Source organism: Gallinula chloropus (assembly GCF_964237585.1).
Source record: "Gallinula chloropus genome assembly, chromosome: 11".
Lineage (NCBI taxonomy): Eukaryota > Metazoa > Chordata > Aves > Gruiformes > Rallidae > Gallinula > Gallinula chloropus.
Genome location: NC_140096.1, coordinates 22432692 through 22453245, shown reverse-complemented (window position 1 = coordinate 22453245; position 20554 = coordinate 22432692). Strand labels below are relative to the sequence as shown.

Here is a 20554-nt window from a genome sequence, read left to right as displayed (position 1 = left end):
GTGAGACGAAGCGGCCAGCTATTATTTCTACCCAGTGAGACCCCTGCTAATTTTCAGCTCAGGGTTTAGCAGCATCTTGGTGCTGGGTGGAGCTTTAGGAAACAAAGTCCCGCACCACCTGCCCAGCCTAGTCCATCCTTCATCTCACCCCAGGCACTGCTGTGGAGGAGCCAGGACACAGACCGGCCTCCCAGTCCCCAAGATGAGCATAAGCAGGATCCTACCTGTGCCATCTTCTAGATGTCCAAAGTTACAGATCTGGCTGATGTTGTGCACCCAGATCTGCATCTCCTCCTCGGTTTTGGCTACCAGGTAGAAGGTGCGGTAAGTGGTTCTCACGATGAAGACAAAGTTGTTCTGAAATTCCTTCTTGATGAAGTTGGGCCCCGAGTGCTTCAGCACTTCGCACTCGTTGAGGTCGATGATCCGAATGGGCTTTCTGGCGTGGTTGTTCCTGTAGTACTCCAGCACATCCGGGTTCCCGCTCATGCGGCCCCTGCGCAGCACGAACCAGCGCTTCCGCCATGCCTGCGAGTGCCACAAACAGAGAGCCCCTTTAGTGCCAACCACATGATGTATCCATCAGCCCACAAATGCTTGATTTCTTTGGGGTTTTATAGGCATTTTGATTAACTGGCCAAGTGGTGACTCTGATTTGAAGTGCTTGCTATCAGATTGCATTTGTGATAGGAGAAAAGGGGGAGGGCTGTCCCTTTGGAGGTCAAGAGGAACAAGATTTTCCCTCTCCTCTTGCCCTCAGCCTGCCAGCACAGTGTAACTGAAACGATCTGATACTTCACTGTCTCACCTATGAAGAGATTATAACACATTTTTCTTTGTGAAATTAAAACATCTAGGACTGCACCCTGTGTTGCAGTACATGAGCTAATATCTGGCAACAAACACCTTTTGCCTGGCAAAGCCAAGGGCTCCAGATGATCTGTGCAGCTTCAGTGCTAATAAAAAGCTGTTAATGAGCTGCCACTTCTGAAAGCTCAGAACAAACCTTAAGGGAGTTGTAGTGCTAAAAAGTTAAACAGGAAACTTCCAAACCTTACAGAAGGACATCTGTTCACAGACACTGCTTCCAGTGACCATTAACCCAAACCAAACCTGGTAAGCACTGATGTGTTTTAGACCCTTGTGGCTGAAGGTGTGGGTCTCATACAGGCTTAAATGGAGCCCTGGCAGGACTAAGATGCATCAGCATTTTATAAAGCTATGTGCAAGTTTCGAGGAACAAACTAGTATATTTTGCCTTTTTTTCCAGCAGCTGTTCTCGTTCATCAGCAGTCTAAGCGCCTCTGTGTTGATTACAGCTGTCACCAACACACTTACTCCCAGGGCCAGAAGAAATCCACCCTGAGCTCTGCTCCACGGAGAAAAGCTGAAATAAGACATTAGGAGATTTCTGCCTACCAGACTCCATAAAGACTGTGGTGGATAAAGTCATGCCCAAACCAGTAAGGCCTGGGTGGCTGCCAGGGAGTACCTGAAGGTAAGACTGCAGCTGCCCAGCGCTAACAGCAGCCCAAGGAAGGTGCAGGGGCTCAGGACAGCCCAGGTACCAGCAATAGCTGCACACTCACTGTCTGTTTCAATTTTCTTCATAAGAGTTAAAAGCTCATTAAAGAAACATCTGAACAATGACCGCAACCTCCCTGAAGCTTATGCAAGTGCTCTTTGCAAAATGACTTGTCACAACAATGTAAATCTAGGTGATAGCTTGTGCTGGAGTTAAAAATCATGCTCATTTTGCAGAGAGCAGACCTGTCTGTCAGTTTAAAGACAGCCAACCATTCAGCCCTAAGGCAGAGTAACAGTTCAGCTTTCACAAAGCAGTAAGAATCCTTACTGGCACGGTTTAGGGTCAGTTCAGGCACTACAGATTTTGCTGCCACTGAGTTCTCATAGGCATGGAGATAGTTAAAATTATCAACAAATAATAGCAACAATCATTTGTCAAGGAAAAGCCTCAAGTCTCAAAAGAGACTTCCTTGTAGTACAAGCCTTTCAAGTGCCAGACGGGGTTAATGCACACCCCCCAGATGCATCACATCTCCTTACACGCTCTCACCCTACACAATAAAAGAGAAATGCTTTGGGAAGTCTGAGCCAAACAAGACCTGCTCCTTTGCCTCCCAGGAAAGGAGGCTGCTAAAGCAGAGAGGGGAAGGCTAGAATAGGATAGGATAGGGAGGGATGGGATGGGATGGGATGGGATGGGATGGGATGGGATGGGATGGGATGGGATGGGATGGGATGGGATGGGATGGGATAAACAGAAGAGCAGATCAGCCAAGCAGGTACCCATACTGTTGTGGGGAAGTAGGAGCTCAGCCCTAAGACCAGGGCCAGCTCAGGGCTACCTGCCCAATGTCCGGTACAGTGCTCTTAGGCTGGATGACCTAGTATCTGTCTCTATTTCTTTAGTATTTTAATTTTCATGAGTGTAAAGGGGGTCTGTGATTTCAGCAGCCAGCAAGGGGAAGAGAAAACTGCAGCTGTGCCTTGTGGAGAAACTCACAGTCCCTCTGTTTGGAGAGGACGGCTGGCTTCGGTGTGGTGTGAGCAGCTGTGGCTCTCCTGGCTTTGGTTCTGTACTAGCCAAGTAGCTACTGATAACCTCTTTCCCTGCAGATACACAATCTGATCAGACTTCTCATCTGACTGATGCTGTGAGACTGGAGATGGAGAAATGCCCTGTCAGTGCACTTACAATGGGAGAGGAGAGCAGGCCCAAGGCTGTGTGAGAAAACACTGGCTATCATAGCTGAAAACAGGGCTGGGTGGAAATAATGCTAGATAGCTGCCCAAATCTGCACTGCCCTTGGGAAGGGTGGGCCTCCCCTCTCCACCTCCCACCCTGCTGCTTTCACTGACTTGCCCAGGCTCGCAGGGGACCCACACAGCTCCCCAGCCCCCTGTCTGGCTGAAAACGGTCATTTCTTTCTTGTGGTTGTAACACATGAGCTGTAGGAAATGTGCAGAAAGGTGGGAGGCAGAAAGGGACAGAGGAACTGCCCTCTGGTGATACTGAGCAAGCTAACAGCCTTTGGCTGCTGCCATTCATTGTCCCAAATATTAATGTGCTCTGAAACCGACGGCAGCATCCTACAAAATACCCTGCCCGTGCCGCTGACTCACCGCTGGACCCAGAGCCGGTGGGAGGGTGAAGTGTGGAGGGACAGCAGCCTTGAAATAGGCACAGCCTGAGTCAGCAGCACAGGTGAATCAGCACTTGCAGGCTCAGGGATTTAAGCACACACCTCCCCTTGAAACCAGCACGGGTGCTGCAGCAGGGTGGCAGCGGCACAGGGTGAAGGTGCAGCCTGGCCGAAGGGGAATTTGCCAGCACCTCCCAGCGGGCTCGCCTGCTGTCCCCTGCCAGGGCTGCTCTTTGCCTGCCTACAAAGGGAGCAGGAACCACCTCATCCCACACTGGATAATGGGGAGCACTGCCAGTGTGGTGCCCCAGCACCCAGACAGCACCAGGAAGGGGGCCGGAGGGTGCGAGGGGATGGGACCAGCTCTTCCCTGAGATCTTTCTGTTAGCATCAGCTTCACTGTACCATCAAACTGCATCCACACACACAATGTACTTGCACCTCACCTCCCTGGGCTCCTTTCTTTTCCCTTCCATTCTCTAAGCAGAAAGTGCTATCAGCTACCAACATAGCTCAATGCATGGTGGGGTTGAGGGACCATCTTTTGCACCTCCTCTCCCATCTGACATATCCAGTCCCATCACCGTGTCCCCTCAATGGCTGGTTTCCATTCTGAAGCTTTCACTGGTATGTGCCTTTACTTGCAAAACATTGTACCCCAAAACATTTTTGCTTCTCCTCTGGTGCTGAGTTTTGGAGACACTTGCAGCTTGCCTGGGAATACAAGTTTGTTGTTGCCAACACACTGGACTCACCCCGGTCCATGGCACAGGCAAAGCTGAGGCTCTGGCACACCTTTCAGCATGAGGCTTTTATCTCCAAGAATCAAATATCCTCTCCTCATTTTCCTGGCATTTGCCTGCAACGAGCTACAAGTCTCCTTTCCCCAGGGGAAGGTGATGCAGCACGCTGGACTCGCTGGGAGCCTAGCTGAGGCAGGCCTTGGCCAGACAAGACGGCGGCAGCAGCTTTTAGCTCACAGGGACCCAGGCAGCTTGTGTACGATACAGTCCACTCTGCTGAAGCTGAGGCCGGGGCTCCTCAGCCCTGGGTCAGAGGCACAGAGGATGCCTGGCACCTCCCAGCCCATCAACTTAAGGGTGAAACATTGTGCTTCTATGGTTGAGGTGAAGTAACCCGTATCCTTTAGTAGGAACCAGTTCCTGGGATTCAGGTTAGGCTCCTCACTTGCACTATGGGAAGGATCTATGCATCCAAAAGAATTATTACCTTTATCTGGGAACCTCTTGAAATTAGTTCCTTCTTGATGAAGAAATGATGCACTGATGATACATTTACATGTCCTCCAAAGCCTTGCTGGCATTAGACAGAAGGCTTTATCAGGAAAGCAAAACTACAATCACACAAGAGCCAACATAAATCTAGAACAATTTTCATCTGCCCTTCGTAAGTGGAATAGTTCAGTGCCAAAATGAAGAAAGAACTTGCAGCAGCATTGGTCGGATGCCAGCACGTTGCTTTGTGCAACACAAGCTATCAGTGTTTGCATCTTGCTGCTGAATTTTTCACTTTGGGAATTCCAGAGCCACTTCTGAAGGGAAGAGCAATAGCTCTGTTTCCATTTCAGCAGGGTTTCTAAGAAAGCGATCGCTGCTTCCACAGTCTGACGTCTCTGCTGGTGCTGAATAAGTGCTGTGAGGTTTAAAAAGGGGCTGCTATTACATGCAAACGTTTGCTCTGCCGTGGTGATGTCAGCTACAGCGGGCCACAAGCAAACCCATTATGTGCTGAGAAAACAGCTAGCTGTTAAACAGGGCCAGAATGAGAGCCACCGCCTGCATGGAAGGGTTTAGCCAAGGACCTCCATCGCCCACCTTCTGTCTGAGGACCATGTTTTCATTTGTATGTACAAAATATCCAGTATCAGTGATCTAAATAATTAATTAGAGTACATACAAGATAAATGAGGTAGATTGGCCTGAAATATCATTTCTCCTGTGGGTTTTGATTTTTCTTCTCCTGGTTTTAATAGCAAAACACACACTAGCCAACCAACTTGAAGTTCTTTACCAGCTAAATTAATGCTCACGACTCCCCCATGAGGATAATCTTCATTTTACAGAATACAGCAGAGAGGGTGGCAAGGGGAAGCAAGAAAGCCCAGAGGATTCCCTGCCTGCCTGGGGGCCTTGCAGCTGTGCCTCTGGGCAGAGGACACGCACTGCCCTGGGGAGGTCTGACACGCACAGAAGAGTTTGAGAGCTCAGGGATGACTGTGGAAGGTCAGAACATTGGGGATTGCTCTCATCCCGTGAAGTCCCTTGGAAAGAGAAATCCCACAGGAGAAGGGTCTGGTGTGGCTTCGGCCCTCCAGCTGGCTGGGGGCTGGCAGCCCCTGTGTGCACAGCACTCCTCCTGCTACTGCCTGCAGCTCTGCCAGCTCCAGCTGCAAGGCATCCTTGGGGCTGGAAAACTGGCAGAGCTGCAGGATAATAGTCCCACAGGAGTGCCAGCACTTCAGGACAAGTTTTCAAAGCTTTTTTTAAAGAACTATTTTAAAATCTTTTTTTTGGGGAGAGGGGAAAGGCAAAACTTCATAACATTTCCTCTAAATGACTTAAAAGAGGAAGTTAAAATCCATATGTAGCCAGGTTTGTAAGCAGCTCATGTCTAAGGCCATTAAGACTATCTAAGTTAAGATGCACAGAGTGGGAGGTGTTGGGTCTACGCAGTTTGGTCCAGCTCCTAGCAAGCATCCTTGTGTTCAAAGAGGACATGTTTGGGAGCCCTTTGTACCACTCTCAAGAGAAAAGGGCCAGCCCCCTGCAGCTGGTGGTCCTTGGACCGTAAGACCTTTGGAGAAGAGCTCACGCCTCCTGCCCTGGAGCCCACATTGCTCAGTAACAGCACTCGATTAACTAACTCATGGAAGTCTGGGATGAAAAAGACCTTTTAAACCACCCAGGGTGTCCCCCCAGCTGGAGTTACAGTTTTGCTAGTTCAGTTGTGGCTGCTGGTTTGCAGCTCCCATCAACTCAGCGTAACAAACTTCACCCGAATGAGACTGCTTGATTGCTGCTTCCAGTGTGTCCCGTGCAGCACTCTGGGAGCAGCTGAGCTCACTGCCCATCACCCACTGGTTTAACGCTTCTCTTGGATTTTATCTCCCTTGCTGTCTGGTTGCCTTTATTCTCTACTCAAATATCAAAACCTTCGTTGTTAGTGAGAGGCTGAAGCTCATGGTTTATGGCCGGGAAAGGAAAATCAATAAATATTCAATTTCAGAGAGGAATACTCCTCCCTTAGGGCCTTCCTCTGCCTCCACAGCTGTGTAATTCTATTTAACCTAGAGAACAGAAGGAGAAATTTTCTGCAGTAGTTTTTCTCCCTTTGCTTGGGTGCCTGGAAGCTGAGGTGCATTCCCATGGCTGCTGGAGAGGCTTCAGCTCTCCCTTCCCCTGCCTGTTCATGCCCACCACAGCTCTGTTTTCTCAAGGTTAGGGCTCAGCTATGGTGGGAAAAATCTCTGAGCTAGCCAGCAATGCCATACAAAACAACCTTCAACACAGAGCAGCAGAAATGGTCGGGCTCATCCTGCGCAAAGGACTGTGACACACCGAGTCCAGGACAGACTACAGTCTAACACTATTTCCATCTGCTAAGCCGTGAGTCATTTATTGAGTCACTCATCTTTCTGACTGTGGTAGTTTCAGTATCACTCTAAATGAATCTGATTTCAAGAAAGTCAGCAGGAGTCTTCCTCAGAGGAGATGCAATGGGTGCACAGTGGAAGGGGAAATACCTTCTTCCTTTCAAGGTGATACAGATACATGAATTGACCAAAAACACTAACCAAAAAATTTCCTGCACTGGGAGTGCAACGAAAGCTTTGTAATAAAGCATCTGAGATGACGTCCTGTAGAAGCAGAGAGGTTTCCTTTGTTTCTCTTTCCCACAAAAAGAAGCCTGTGGTCTGTGAAGAAAAAATTACACACACTAAAAAAAGGGAGAAAAAATCCCAGAGTCGTGTGTTGCCTGCTAACCTACACACATTCCCCTTGCCTGGTCTACCCCTAATCCATAATATTTATGGCACTTTACATATACAAACATCTGCAACAGAATGAGTCACTGCTATTTCATAAACAGGCAGATTCTTTGTAAAGCCAAAGGATTCGTTTGGGCATGAAGGGTCAAAGTCATAGTGACCTAAAAACTTGGGAGTTCTAAATTCTTAAAAACCTTGTGGAAGATAAGAAAACAAGTTCTGAAAGTAGAATTAATAACACCACTGCATTTTAGGGAGGGAGGGAGGGAGGAGACAGATGCTAGGATGAAGAAATGTCATTCCACTCATATCCCCTGTCCTTCAGCAGCAAAGAAATGAGAAGTGTGCTTCCCACAAACATTTTGATTAGAGGTTTCCTCTGAGGATGCTGGCAAGTTGACAGAGCATCCCCTTGTTGCTCATGCAAGGAGGAATTGCTTGACAACATGCTGCTGGCTGAAGGGGAGCAGCACTGCTGTCCTCTCCTCACTTTCCCCATGGCTCCAAGCAAGTGGGTCTCACAGGGCTCTCCTGCAGAAAGGAAAAACCAGTGCTGCCATAATGCCCCCTGGATGGGTTCCTGAGCTTTACAGGGGAACCTGCTGAGGGGCATCTCATCCCACAGCCTCTTGCTACAGGGAAGAATTCCCTGGCTTTGCAACAAATGCTACTGCACAAAAAACCCACCATGGATCCATGTCACCTGGGGGGACTGAAATGTGCCTGTCAAATGGCTTCACAGAGCTGCTTCCTAGTGTCCCAAGACTACAGAAATGCCTCCGAAAAGCTAAAGCCTTACCTGTGAAATCCATAGCAACAAACCATGGAAGAGATGGCAGGATAGCAGTCCTGTTTCAGTGGATTCATTTACCAGTGCAATCCTGACACAGGCATAAAGTAAGCAAGGCACCTTCCCTGCTGTCAGCCCAAGGCATGACTTCTCTATTCCTCCTCCTATTTTGACAGCAGTGGTGCAGAAAGCTTGAAGCTTTACTTGTTAACAGCTGCCCAGCAAATATGTGCAGTCCCCTTTGAGCTCATTTATAGAAAGCATAAGGCTCAGTCATTACGAAATCGCAGCTAACGGCCACCGCAGGGCAGGCACCCAGCCGGGGCGCAGGGCTGCACCTCCCAGGGAGAGGCTTGGGCCAAGCGGGGTTTGTCCTGAGCAACGAGCGACCAGGGCCAGCCCACAATCTCCACAGCATCAGTAAAGAGACACAGTTGGTATTAATAAATGAATCAAGTGACTCCCCGCTGTGCTGGGCTAACAGGGCGGTCAGGACAATCTCACTCGCTCTCAGGAAGCAACTGAAGTGTTTGTGACTCGGTAGCGTTAGAAAGCAGAGCCCAAAGGGATCCAGAGATCTGATGAAAAATCCAGCTGAGGGAGAAGAAAGACAGGAGTGGTGTGAGATGCACACACGCTGAGGAAGTCTCTGGGTGGGGCTGAGCCTGGGCAGCCGCAATGCTCTTAGCACAGCCATGGTCCTGGGCTGGCCACCCACCGCTGCGCTGCCCCATTTCCACTGGGCCACCTGCTCTCCTCAAAATTATTTTGCAATGGGTGAGCAGAAACCCTGATTGGAGAGGAGCTGATTTTGGCCAGCTGGCCTTGCCCCTGCCCAGGGCAGGCAGGCAGACCCCTGCCTGGATCCCTGCATGCTACAGGCCAAGCAGCCGTGATGCTGGGTGGGGGGCTGTCAGACTGCTGGGGCAGCCAGGGGTGGACATTGACTCACGTGGTGAGCATCCTCATACTCTGTTTAATTTTGTCGCTGTCACTTTTAATGGGGATGTAAAGTAGGTGGCAGCTCAGAGCAGAGGTCCCAGCAGCAGATGACAGCACTGAAGTGAAGGATCTCCTCCCACCCAGAGCCCTTCTCTCCTCTGGCACATGTTTTCCTTCCTGAGGGCAGGCACAGTGAAATATTAATTCCTTTCAGCTGACCCCCAGATTACACCTTCTGACTGCTGCTACATTTTTTTTCCCCAGGCATTTAAGCTCCCTGACAGTGAAGACTTACAGGCAGGACTCCTTACGTGAGGATGTTTACAGCCTCACCAGCTAGCCAAGAGTTTTAGTTCCATATTCCCTCACGGCATGTTTATGTGTAGTATCTAAACTGACATTATTATTATCATCCTGATCACAGCTTAAATTTCTGGGGAGCTTTTTTTCACCTTTAAATCCTAAACTATTTTGACAACTGGTACATGCTCATTATGTGCCACATATGTCATGATTCGTTCACCTGCCACAGGGACACATACACCTGCCTCTGAAGTTACACTGTGTTCCTGATACCCGTACACCCAGAGGTATGTGCTCACATCTGCACGAATGGATTCGCCCCATCTGTGGTGCAATGTCTCCACCTGAAAGCCTCATTTACCTTTTGAAGGTGGCAGAGGTTGATGGACAGAAAACTGCAGGTCTGGCTTAGTGCTGCTCCTCTGAAAATAAAATTCTGATACCTCAGGAGGCAGGATCGGGCTTTTTACAGAAACAAGTGGAAAACAGGGGGAAAGGAGAAACTGACACACTGACATAGGTCTTCCTGGATTTAACAACATAGCTTTGTTTTCTGTTGGTGGGAAAAGTGCCACTGAAACCAATCTCATGCCGCATGACAGGGATTCCTACCGTTACATGAAAAGTACTTGTGTAAAATGGAAGCCATCTGACGCATTTCAGTGTCCCCCCCGGTTGTTTGAGGAACAACAGTTCTGAAATACAAATGCTGGGTATAATCATCTGCAAGATGACTGAAGCTATTTAAGTCTCAGGAGTTTTCAGTCGTTTCTGGAAACAAGTATAGGAAAATGTATATACCAAAGGGACTGAGGTTTGGACAAATTCTGAGCAAATTTGCTAAACTAATAGCTTTTATGGAAGGGCTCCAGCCCAGCTTCGCCAAGGAAAGAAAGAAGAGTTGGGGCTAATCCCCTTTCTTCTAACTTGCATGCACGATGTAAATACAGATGTGCAAAGCAGTTAAGGAGCAGAAATCAGCGAGAGGAGATTGTGCCCTGCCTTGGGCTATCTGGAGTCACTCTCCCTCTATTTTACTTGGAACTGGCAGCTTTCTCAGTATTCTTTAAACAAACAGAACAAATTTTGCTGTTTCACCTTCTTAACAGAACATGTGGTGTGAGGTCAGCAACAGTCACCCAGTCTATCTATAACTGTCTGTGCTCACATGATGCGACGGCTCTGAAGAGAAGGAACATAAACAGGAAATTGGGCAAAGTGACTCTTTTAGTAGGGGACCACAACACCACTTTTTAAATTTTTTTAAAAAAAGAAAAAACTAAACCCTTCAGCAGCACCCTGTCAGATCTAATGAAGAAAGCCAGAGTAGCAGAATAAAAGCCGCACATGTTTACGCTGTGGCACTTCTGCCTGATCATAACAACGTGGCTCAGTGTAGGGAAATAAACCCGCGTACAACAGGGTTTGTGTGGCAGCTCAGCTGATCCCCCAGCTCAGGGCTCACACAAGGAAAAAGACATATGTTCCACACCGACTTCTGTCCAGATCTGCATTGTCCTTTATTACATCCTCACTGAATTCACGGCTACATGCTGCAAAGGCTTTGACCTTTGCACTTCATTTCATTCCTAAAATTGCCTGGAGAAAGGAAGTGTGCAGGAGGCACGCAGAAGAACAGGGAGGAGGCACACATGTGTGGGAGGACTTGTCTTAGAGAACAGGTCACGTTTGTTGAAAAGAAGCAGCAACCTTTCTGGACGTGTGTACAAGGGTAGAAAGGGAACTAGAAATAGGTCCCGTATCACAACAGCGTTTATCTAGCCTGCAGATGAGTTCTGGATTTAGGCATGTGGAGGGGGCACTGATTTCAGGGCATGCTCCTAGCTATACAGACTGGAGATCTCTGCTGGGATCTACGTACTGGCTTGCAACCAGTCCCATGGGAACCACCCGGCCTCTGCCGGTGACATTTAAACTCCACTGATGCAAATGGCAAAGCTCCCATTTGCTTGGAGGGGGCCAGGTCCTCCTCTTGACAGGAAGCTCTGAGAAATGAAGAGATTCCCAAAAATGGAAACACGATGTGAAGGAATTATCTGAATAAAGAAAATGTGCCTCTGGACTGAGGAGGAGCCTTTCTATCAACCACATCAGAAGATGAACTCTTCCTTCTTAAGTCTAGCCTGGTTTTTGTGGGTTACACACAACCTGCTCTCAATACTGAATTTTGTCCAGCAAACATCTACTGCTGGCTTCAGGCATGTATTTGGGGGGAAGGCAGGGTCCCCCCTCAGCTATAAACCTGGCCATGCCTGGACAGGGCAGCCGGCATGCTTCATGAACACCAACTGGCTCTTACACCAGAGCCAGTGGGGCTTTCTGGCTGCCAGCAGTGCCGCTGGCTTCAGCGGGCACGTACCCCAGGAGGCTGGGCACCACAGGCACACTGCCCGGGCTCCGGCGGGAGCAGAGAGTGTCTGGCACATTGTGAGGGCTGTCAGAACACGATCAGCAAACGAATTACGATGAAATGTGCTGGAATTTCATCCCAGAAATGCAATTCAAGAAACTGGGTCTCTCCAGTATCAAACTGGAAGCGGTGCTGTGTGATTCAGATGCTCAGCCGCAGCCAGTCATCACTGGCCAGATTCCCTCACTGAGTATTTACAGAAAACAAACCAGATTATAAACTATGAGTTACTTGTCAGACCTATTTAGTAAATATTATAATTGCATTAAAGAGTACACTAGGAGTGTGGGTAAGACGCAAACCAAAACACACTGTGAAATGCACCAAGTCTGTTCCTCTGTTGCGTGCATGTAAGTCTGAACGCGCATCACTGGTGGGTATATTAGGTGGCTCATGCTAGCTCTAGAGGGTGTTGAGCTCAACCACAACAACACTGAAGGAGGCTGGAAGTCCTCAATAGCTGGTTTGACACTCATTTGCTCATTTCAAAGTACAATATTAGAAAACCAGCTACGCCGAGGAATTAAAAAATCTATTTTGATGGCAGTGCTGTTTTCAGCTGTCTTCTCATCAACTAAATTGTGCTGGTTTACCCTTAAGAATTCTGCTAGGCAGTGCTACATTTCCAAAACTGGGTTTTCTTCTTTAAAAGCTGCCTTAAATTAATCTTTGTTTTACACTTCACAGGAGGCTGAGCTGGTTTTTAAACATTTTTAGAATTATTTTTTCATTCTCTTTAGTTTGTGGAAAAGTGGTCATCACTCATACGGCTCGTAATATACAGCATCCACTGCCTGCCATTTTTTATTTTAAAATACATAAATGTTAGGAAAACTATAAACATTGCTCCCTGTGCCAGGTTTTCTTTTGTTTGTTTAAGAGTTCTCTGACTTGTCAGAACATTTTTTTGGTCACTGTTGTGCCTTGCATCCCATCCGAGTAAACAGGGGGTTCAGAGCTCAGGTTTTGATGGAACACCACCCTGGAAGCGCCGCTTTTCCTTCAGGTTTTAGGTGCGTTTCACAAAGTCAGCTGGTTAAAGTCAGCTCGAGTCTCCAAACATTCCTCATGTAAACTTCCCATGCTCAGGAGATAACGGCGCGTTTCTCCGCTCCGCTGTGGGAAGGCGACCCTGCCTGTGAAATTCTGCAGACCTGTGCTTTTTTTCTCAGTGTATCGTTTCATGCTCTGCCTACTTCACACCGGCCTGTGGAGCACAACGCCCCAGGCCTTTCTCTTTTCACCTCCTGGGAATGATCTTTCCAATTGTGAGCCACATAAACGCTTTTTATTGAGTTCCCTGTTACTGCTGCAACTTTTGTCTCCATGTGCCTCGGGCTGGCGTTCCCCACATCGTGCTGCTATAGGAAAAAGCTCAGCGTGGCAAATAACGTGCTAACGGCATATTGAATGATTATCTTAATTTGCATGACTTCTCAAACTTCCCTTGCTGAACCAAACGATGAAATCACAACATGTTCAGAAATATTAAATCATTTCCTCAACATCTGAATATAACGGGCTGCAAAAGGAAAACAATTACCCTTGGCACATTGCAGCCTTTATCCTTAACGCTCCAAATTCTGCTATCGCTTCATATTTACGGGCTGGTCACAGCAGTGTTAAAAACAACCATGTGCCATGATTGATTTCTTGGGAAATCCCCCAGACTTGCCAAACACCAGCTTTGCCCGGGCTGCCTGAGTTTCAGGTGGCCACAGCAGTGTATAACCCAGACAGCAGGAGAAAAAACCCGCTCACTTCTGCAGAACCCTGTGGATTTCCCATCTGGAGTGGTTCATCGCTGTGAGGTGACTGATGGCATGAAGTCACTTCTGTGATACCAGCACCATGACAGACTAGAGTGGCATGGCTTACCCCAAAGCTGGAGGGAGCTGTGGCTCCTCAGCCACAGCCAGAATGTCCGGGTTTCTCTGTGAGGCTTGCAAAAGGATGGGCTGGCTTTCCTGAGCAGGTGCCTTCTCTTCGGGGTTACGTTCGGCCAGTTGTCAGTATTTTGTAATGCAGATTTTTTTGTGAGTACAGCAGGAGCAAAACTCCCTGCCAAACTCCACAAATAGTGGAACAGTTTGGGAGTAAAAACAGATTTCAGAAATGAAAGTTCAGCTTGATCTATTGGGAACAATGTGCAATTAATGTGCTCAGCAATATCTTAAATATGAGCAATGTGGGAGAAGGGTAATAGCTCCCTTTCTATCATTTTTCAACCTGTCAGCACACTAATCTATGAACCAGCAAATGCCAGATTCTTAGTAAATGTAAACTGGTAAACGTGGTTGAAGGCAGCGGTGGTGTGCAGCTTATCCACATCTTCATCTTTTTTAAACTGTAAAACTATCAGAAGAGTATGTGCTTGTGGGATGGTGAAATAGGATCAATGTTACTGTTACAAAAGTGAGGATAATGAGCCAGCTGGGTTTTTCCACAGTCATTTTCAAAACTACAGCGCGTGTTTCTGCTTTTTTGCAACTTCTTCTCTATCTTTTCTCCTCCCTTCCCTATCCCCTTTTATTTGGTGTTTTTTTTTGTACTCTGAGCTACACCCAGAAAATGAGGTCACCAAGGAGCGGTAAGGATGTGGATGCAGTATGTGACTGCATCATTTTGTGTGCGTGCTGCCGGTTGCCTCCCAGCTGCACGTCCCAGTCAGGGTGGGAGCACTTGGGCTCCCCGGAGGCGGAGAGGGAGAGGACCAGAGAGGAGGAGGAAGTGTCCAGACTGGGCTGCTGCTGCATAGGGGTGTCCACTGCCTCTGCTGCTGGCGCTGAATGAACTGGCATTGGAGAACCACACTGCATCGGTGGTCCCCAGAGGCAAATGGGATGCTGCTGCAGGGAAAGACGCCTCCCTGCACCCTCCTGGTGCCTGCTGCTAAAGAAATGAGGGATCCTTTGGACCCAGGCTGCTGTGTCCTGCAAGCAAATACAGAATAAGAAGAGGTCCACTGGCTCCTTGGCCATCCCCTTTCTTCCCCATTTCCCTGTCTCACCCAAGTGCCTGTGAGTGATGATGCAGTCGCAGACCCCTGAGCCTTGGCCAGCCCCGCGTAGCCAGCTGTGGCAGGTCAGTGCCACCAGCTCCGTGCAACAGCCACCTGTGTGCCTTCTGCTCTGACCTAAATATCTGTACATTTCTCCCTCTGTGCGCTGGAATGGAGGGAGCATCTGAAGCACATCTGGGACACCTGAAGCACATCTGTCTGTAACCCTGGTGAGTCTGCAGGGATGACACAATCCCAACCAGCTGCAAAGGCCACGTGCTGTGTCAGAGTGAAGGGTACCCTCTTGACCTTGGTAATGACGACAAAGTCTGCATTCTGCTTTCCTCTGATGGGAAAAGTTTGTTAATTGGTCTTAACCCATACCTCACCCAGACAAAATTTCGTAGATCTTCAAAACTGAAAGTGTACAGTCCTCTGCATAGTCTGCAGTGGCTTGCATATGCTTCAGAAGGAAGCGAATGTGCTAACACGATGCTGTCAACTTGAACTGTAAAACAGGAGCTGAAGTGAAATTCAGGCTGGCTTGGAGTTCCTCTGCTGACTTTTGAAATCATATAACCTCATTTTCAGTTTTTAAATGGGTTTTATTGCTTCCAATCCCATAGGAAAGATCCGTGAGGACAGAAAAACTAACAGCAGAAATGCCAGGGCAGCCTTACACACGGAGATCTGCTCAAACCACCAAGTAGAGACATAAGAACTCCAAACTGTCCACAGATACAACCATTTCCTGAGCAGCTGTACATGCACAGGGGTCTCCTGCCTGTGTGTGGAGGGCACTGCCACTCCCCAGCCGATGCCAAATTCTCCCCCTCTCACTAGCAATGCCCCCACCACAGAGCAGTTAAATAACTGAAGGTTTGTGCCCAACAGTTTGCTTTTAGCTTGCTTCAAAGAGCACGGAACCTTGACAGTGGGTACCTTCACACAGGCAAAGAAACGGCTGCGCAGAGCATTTTTTGTCTTCAAGGGTATGGAGACAGATTTACAACAAAGAAACTGTACGAAACATCCTGGGCTCTGGGCTGAACCCACAGCATTAAGTCTGTTAGAGAAAAACACGTAAGACTCTCCCTATTGCTGCCCTCACTTGAAATGTGGTGTCTGGGAGCCAGGAAGATCAATCCAGCTGTTTTGGTAAACAATACATTGTCCTGGAGGGGAGTAAACTGTCCAGCACTGCTGGGGAGTAAAGTTTTTCAGCAAGTGATTAAAACACATTTCCAAGCTAAATGAGGTACCTGGGTGCCAGCAGGTGCCAGCATGCTGCACCAGTAAGGACAGCACAGCACATGGCTGCATCGGCACCCACGCAGACCTTAGCCACCCTTGGTTTTGAGTGGTGCTCTCTGCAGCTCTGCACATGCACACGGGAGCTGTAGGTCACTGAAGGGTTCGTTTTTTAAAAACAGGTCTCAAATCTGCTTCTGTTCTGGCAGACAATGTTTTGCCCTTTGGTTCTGCCTGGTTAATTTAGGAGCGACGGCGTGGGGGTATCACAGGCCTGTTGGTGCATTTAGGTAGCGATGAGAGAAGGGATGTGGGCTGTGATTAAACAGGGGTCATTTCAAGAGTGTTTATGTCCTAGCAGCAAAGGAAAACTAGAGCAATAGTAAGTGTTTTCAAAGAGAGAGTTAAAGTGGAGCTACAAAGGGAGAGTAGGGGAGCCTCAAACAGGGAAGAAAATTGGAAGGACAGGAATGGGAGGAGCAGGAAAAGTGATGGAAGAAGGACAAATAAAAATTGAACTGCAGGGATCATACAAAGAAAGGACTGGGCTCTTCAGCTCAGTAGGAAGAAGCTCAGTGAGGAGCAGCTCTGTCCCCAGCGGGCCACATAACCACAACCTGCAGAGCGCGGATGGCAAACCCCTGCCCCAGGATGAGTAAAGCACGGGCACGGCTGGTGCAACGGTCCTGCCAGCTCCTCGGGCAAGGGTTTCTCAAAATCACACCCAGGTTTTTACTCTGGGTGGAGTAGCCCCATCGTGCTCTGAATCATCTGGCAACAGGCTGGCCGTTGTATGCATTGTTATGAGGTATCTTCTTTGCTAAAGCCAAGCAGAAAAGCCTGTGAAGCAACAGGAGGGAAGAGGCCGTTACTGGAATCCTACGAGAACAGTGAGGAGTGGTGAAAGGCTGTGCCTCACGTCCCAGCTTTGATTGCAGGAGCAGCCACTGCAATAGCAAAGTGTCCAAAGTGCTGTGGCGGGCATGGCCAGGCCAGGGCCGCTCAAAGAGGGGTCTCTGGAGCACCTGGCTACTGCTGAAGAATCGCAGAGAGCCCTAGAAACCTCCTGTTTTTCCAGCACACTGCAAGCAGAGGGCAAGAACTAATCAGGACTTGTGCTAATTAATTATTGCTGGGAGAGGATGGGGATGTGGCTGGATGCCAACAGTAATATGGTAGGCGGGATCAGAGGACTCTGCTGACTCCCAGAGAAACTGCACTTTGGTAACCTGCTAGTTATGCTTTCCTTCTTACCTCTCCCCGGGGTTTCTTGTGGACTAACACAGCCTGTGAAGCCCTTTCAGAGCCCTGGGCACCTCCATCTTGTCCTGGAGACGTATGGGCAGGAGCCACCAGGCCTGCCAGGAGGGCAGAGTCCTGGTGGGCCGCAGCCGCTGGGCTCTCTCTCCCTGCACTCAGTCCCGCCGAGGCCCTGTGACTGCAAGGGCTGCTATTGCTGGCAGAGCTACAGCCTGGTGTTTTTTGACCTTTTACTCTTCCAGAGATAGAAATGGGATTTGTCTGAGGCTTGGAATAACTTCCTGCGATTGTGCTGGAGAGGGCTAGTCTGGCTTGCTAGATAGCTGTGTCTGTCGGGCTGGCTTAGGAACGGAGAAAGCCTCTGCGCTCTGACTAAGCTGAAGACAGATTTAAAGATGCCAAAGACACCACATGTGCCTTAGAGAAAAATAAGCTGATAGCACCGTGCATTGTCTCCAGTAGCACAACTGGGGCTGGGCTGCTTCTGGGTTTCAGCATTAGCCATTACTGGAGAACCACTAACAACCCCTAAAGCAAATGGTGGCTGTGTATCGATAGTTGTTCCTCAGATGCTAACTTATAAATCCTCTCCAGATCAGTGAAGTGTGTGTGTCTGCATGTGTGGGAAAGTAGGTAATGGTCTGATAATTGATCCTTTGGGATGATGAGAGCAAGTAATAGTGTGCAAGCTTCCCCCTCCTCCTCCAGCTTTTCTCTGCCTCCAAAGCCAGCGCAGCCAGCGCAGATGCCGAGGCTGATGGGAGGGAGCACTGCTGTGCTTTCCCTGCATCTCTAACAGTCTCCTGTGTCTTTTCTGTTACATTTTTAACTGACTTTCATCAGCCTTTAAAAGTGACATTGCCAGGTCAGATGTTTTCAGCACAACTGTTTGACTGAAGAGGAACCTTGTCACCTTTCCTAGGCTGATGGCTCTGGCACTGGCTGGGGTCAGGGGACACCTGGAGAAAAGCACTGGACCACTCTCTTGTTGACCATGAAAGAAGTTAATACCTACAGTCTGACAAACCCCTGCATCCTTGGGAATCCCAACACAGGCTAGATGCAGACATGGTATAGTAATATTCCTTGATGGCCTTCATCCATGGCCCTGTTGCACTAGAATTATAGAAACATACTTCAAACAAAGGTGTCTCAAAACAAGCTTTTAGTTGTTTCTTGTATTTTACTAACTAGTAGTCAAAATCACTACATACAAGTCATGTGTGCTGGTGTTGTCCTGTGTGACTGTCCCACACTCTGGCTGCTTCTGATTCTCCTTTCTTAAAATTTGAGTAGGAATGGTCTTGGCCTTTTACAGATATCCCTTTGAACAACTGAATATGTATCATGTGCAGGATCCTTGGCTGAAAAAGGTAATTTTGTACTTTTTTGGCCAAGAAACTCAAAGCAGTGCCAGCTGGGGATCCCCTGGCACTGGGGAACAAATACTCAGGCCATATCCAGTCCAGCCTGGCTATAAGCCCTGTCTCCTTCCCGCAGGTATTTGCTGCTGGCATCAGCCCTCCCTGCTTGGCACTGCTCAGAGAGAACTGGCACAACATTTCTCCCCACCTGGGCTGTACCCAGTTGTACCTGTGCTGGTTCTGATCAAGTGTGTTTCGTGGTGGGTAAGAAATAAGGGATTTGGCTCTCCCTGACCAGCAAAAGCAGAGCTGTCCTGAAGCCAAGTCATATTTCTCTTGCAAATAAGCACTAACACACAAGTTCAACACACTTCTATCCACGGTCACCATTCACAGGCTTTTAGCCTCAAGGGAATTCAAGTGTGTTATTGATATGGAGCACCATATGTGATTTATAATGTAATGGCATCATACGGTGAGAAGGGTAACATCACGCCTCTGAGCTTCAGTGCACAGCAGCTTTCTTAAACATCAGAAGGAAGAGGTACTGGACTGTGCAGTTTATCAGTTTGCATTGAAGTTCTCACTCCTACGTGTATTTCACTGCTTTCTAAATTGACAGTGTCAAAGAAAACGGAATTAGAACATATTTTAAAAAAGAAAAAAAGAACAGCAAACTAAACAGGTGAAAACTAGAACACAGAAAAAAGCCCACCTAGCTTATTTGTAGGCAATTAATTAATTATAACTCTTTATAAAAAACTTTTTAAATGTTTTTGTGCATTTTTACTGAATTCCAATTCCATTTGCATGCAGCTAGTTTCAAATCACATAGAGCAATCCCTGCTGGGGGAAAGAAAGCTTTCCACAATGGTACCTCTTTAATATCAAAATTATAATATGAAGAACAGGAGTAATTGTATATTAAGCTACAAAAATGCCTAGGTATCTATGGATAGGTACAGAGTATCCCCATTAGCAAAAATAAGTGGCACATTTATTCTAAAAACTCCATTTAGTGGTAAATCATTACACAGCAACTAATGAAAGTGTATTTCAAGGAAACAAATGAAAAAAGTACCTGTGGAAAAAGTAGATTAATAAATTATAATTTAATTCAAAGATATTTACCTTCCCTTTTAAATTATTACAAAACCCAGTGATATCACTGCTCTATGCAAATTTACGCTCTATATGAGAAAACTTCCTCAGGGTGATTGGATTAGTTTGGGGAAGTATCATGAAGGGAGCTGTTGAAATTAAAAATCAAACTACAAGTATTGCCAGACTGAAAAAATCCTTGTAGCCTGTGATCACCAGCATTGCATGCCATGCTCTTTGTGCTCCCTCAATCACATACATCAAAACCACAGCGCCGGAACCGTCACGGCATGGGGCATCTCTTCACCCACACTTTAAATGGTATATGAAGGCTGAGTAATTATTCTTTCTCACCACACCTGAATTCTAATAATTTTGCTTGCTGTACAGTAAGAAGCCACCATACATCTTCAGAAGGATCATGAGAACAATGCGTGGTAACTGATTCTTTTGAGCTTCTCATGTGCGTGGGTTTTCCCCCCTGCTCTCACTGTTAGCAGACTCAGAGCTGGTGACTACAGCCACAGTTCAGACCCATCTAGAACTTCTTTCAGAACAAATATGCAAATGTGCCTGATATCATTTTATCATTAAAAAGACCAGGTTATAATAGATATGTAAGAGTTCACACTTTGGCGAGCAAGTGTAAAGTAGGGTAGCGACGTGTGTCTATCTAGGCATAACATAATTTGGTGTGTAGGTGTGAGAGCGGTCTTATCATACCAAAACCAACAACAAACCCCCAAAATAAACAACACACACACAGAGACACACATACACACAAAAAAAAGATGCAAAACACACTACCCCAGGTCTCTGTAGATTTAGGCTGTTTCTCTACCGTACCAGAAAACAAAGCCCCAGAAGAGAGAGCCTGTAACTTCAGACTTTAGCTCTTTCTCTGCATGGTTTTGCTCCTCATCATGAAGCATCAC

The 20554-nt window shown here is 47.7% G+C and overlaps 1 protein-coding gene across 1 annotated transcript in view; it reads right to left on the bottom strand.

Moving 5' to 3' along the window:
- GAB3 (GRB2 associated binding protein 3) overlaps window positions 1–20554 on the bottom strand; it is a gene marked incomplete at its 5' end in the record, with an annotated part of 61163 nt that overhangs the window by 17328 nt on the left and 23281 nt on the right. The window contains one exon of the mRNA XM_084268990.1: window positions 225–528. Coding sequence (XP_084125116.1) covers window positions 225–528 — 304 coding nt within the window. The remainder of the gene's footprint in view (window positions 1–224; window positions 529–20554) is intronic.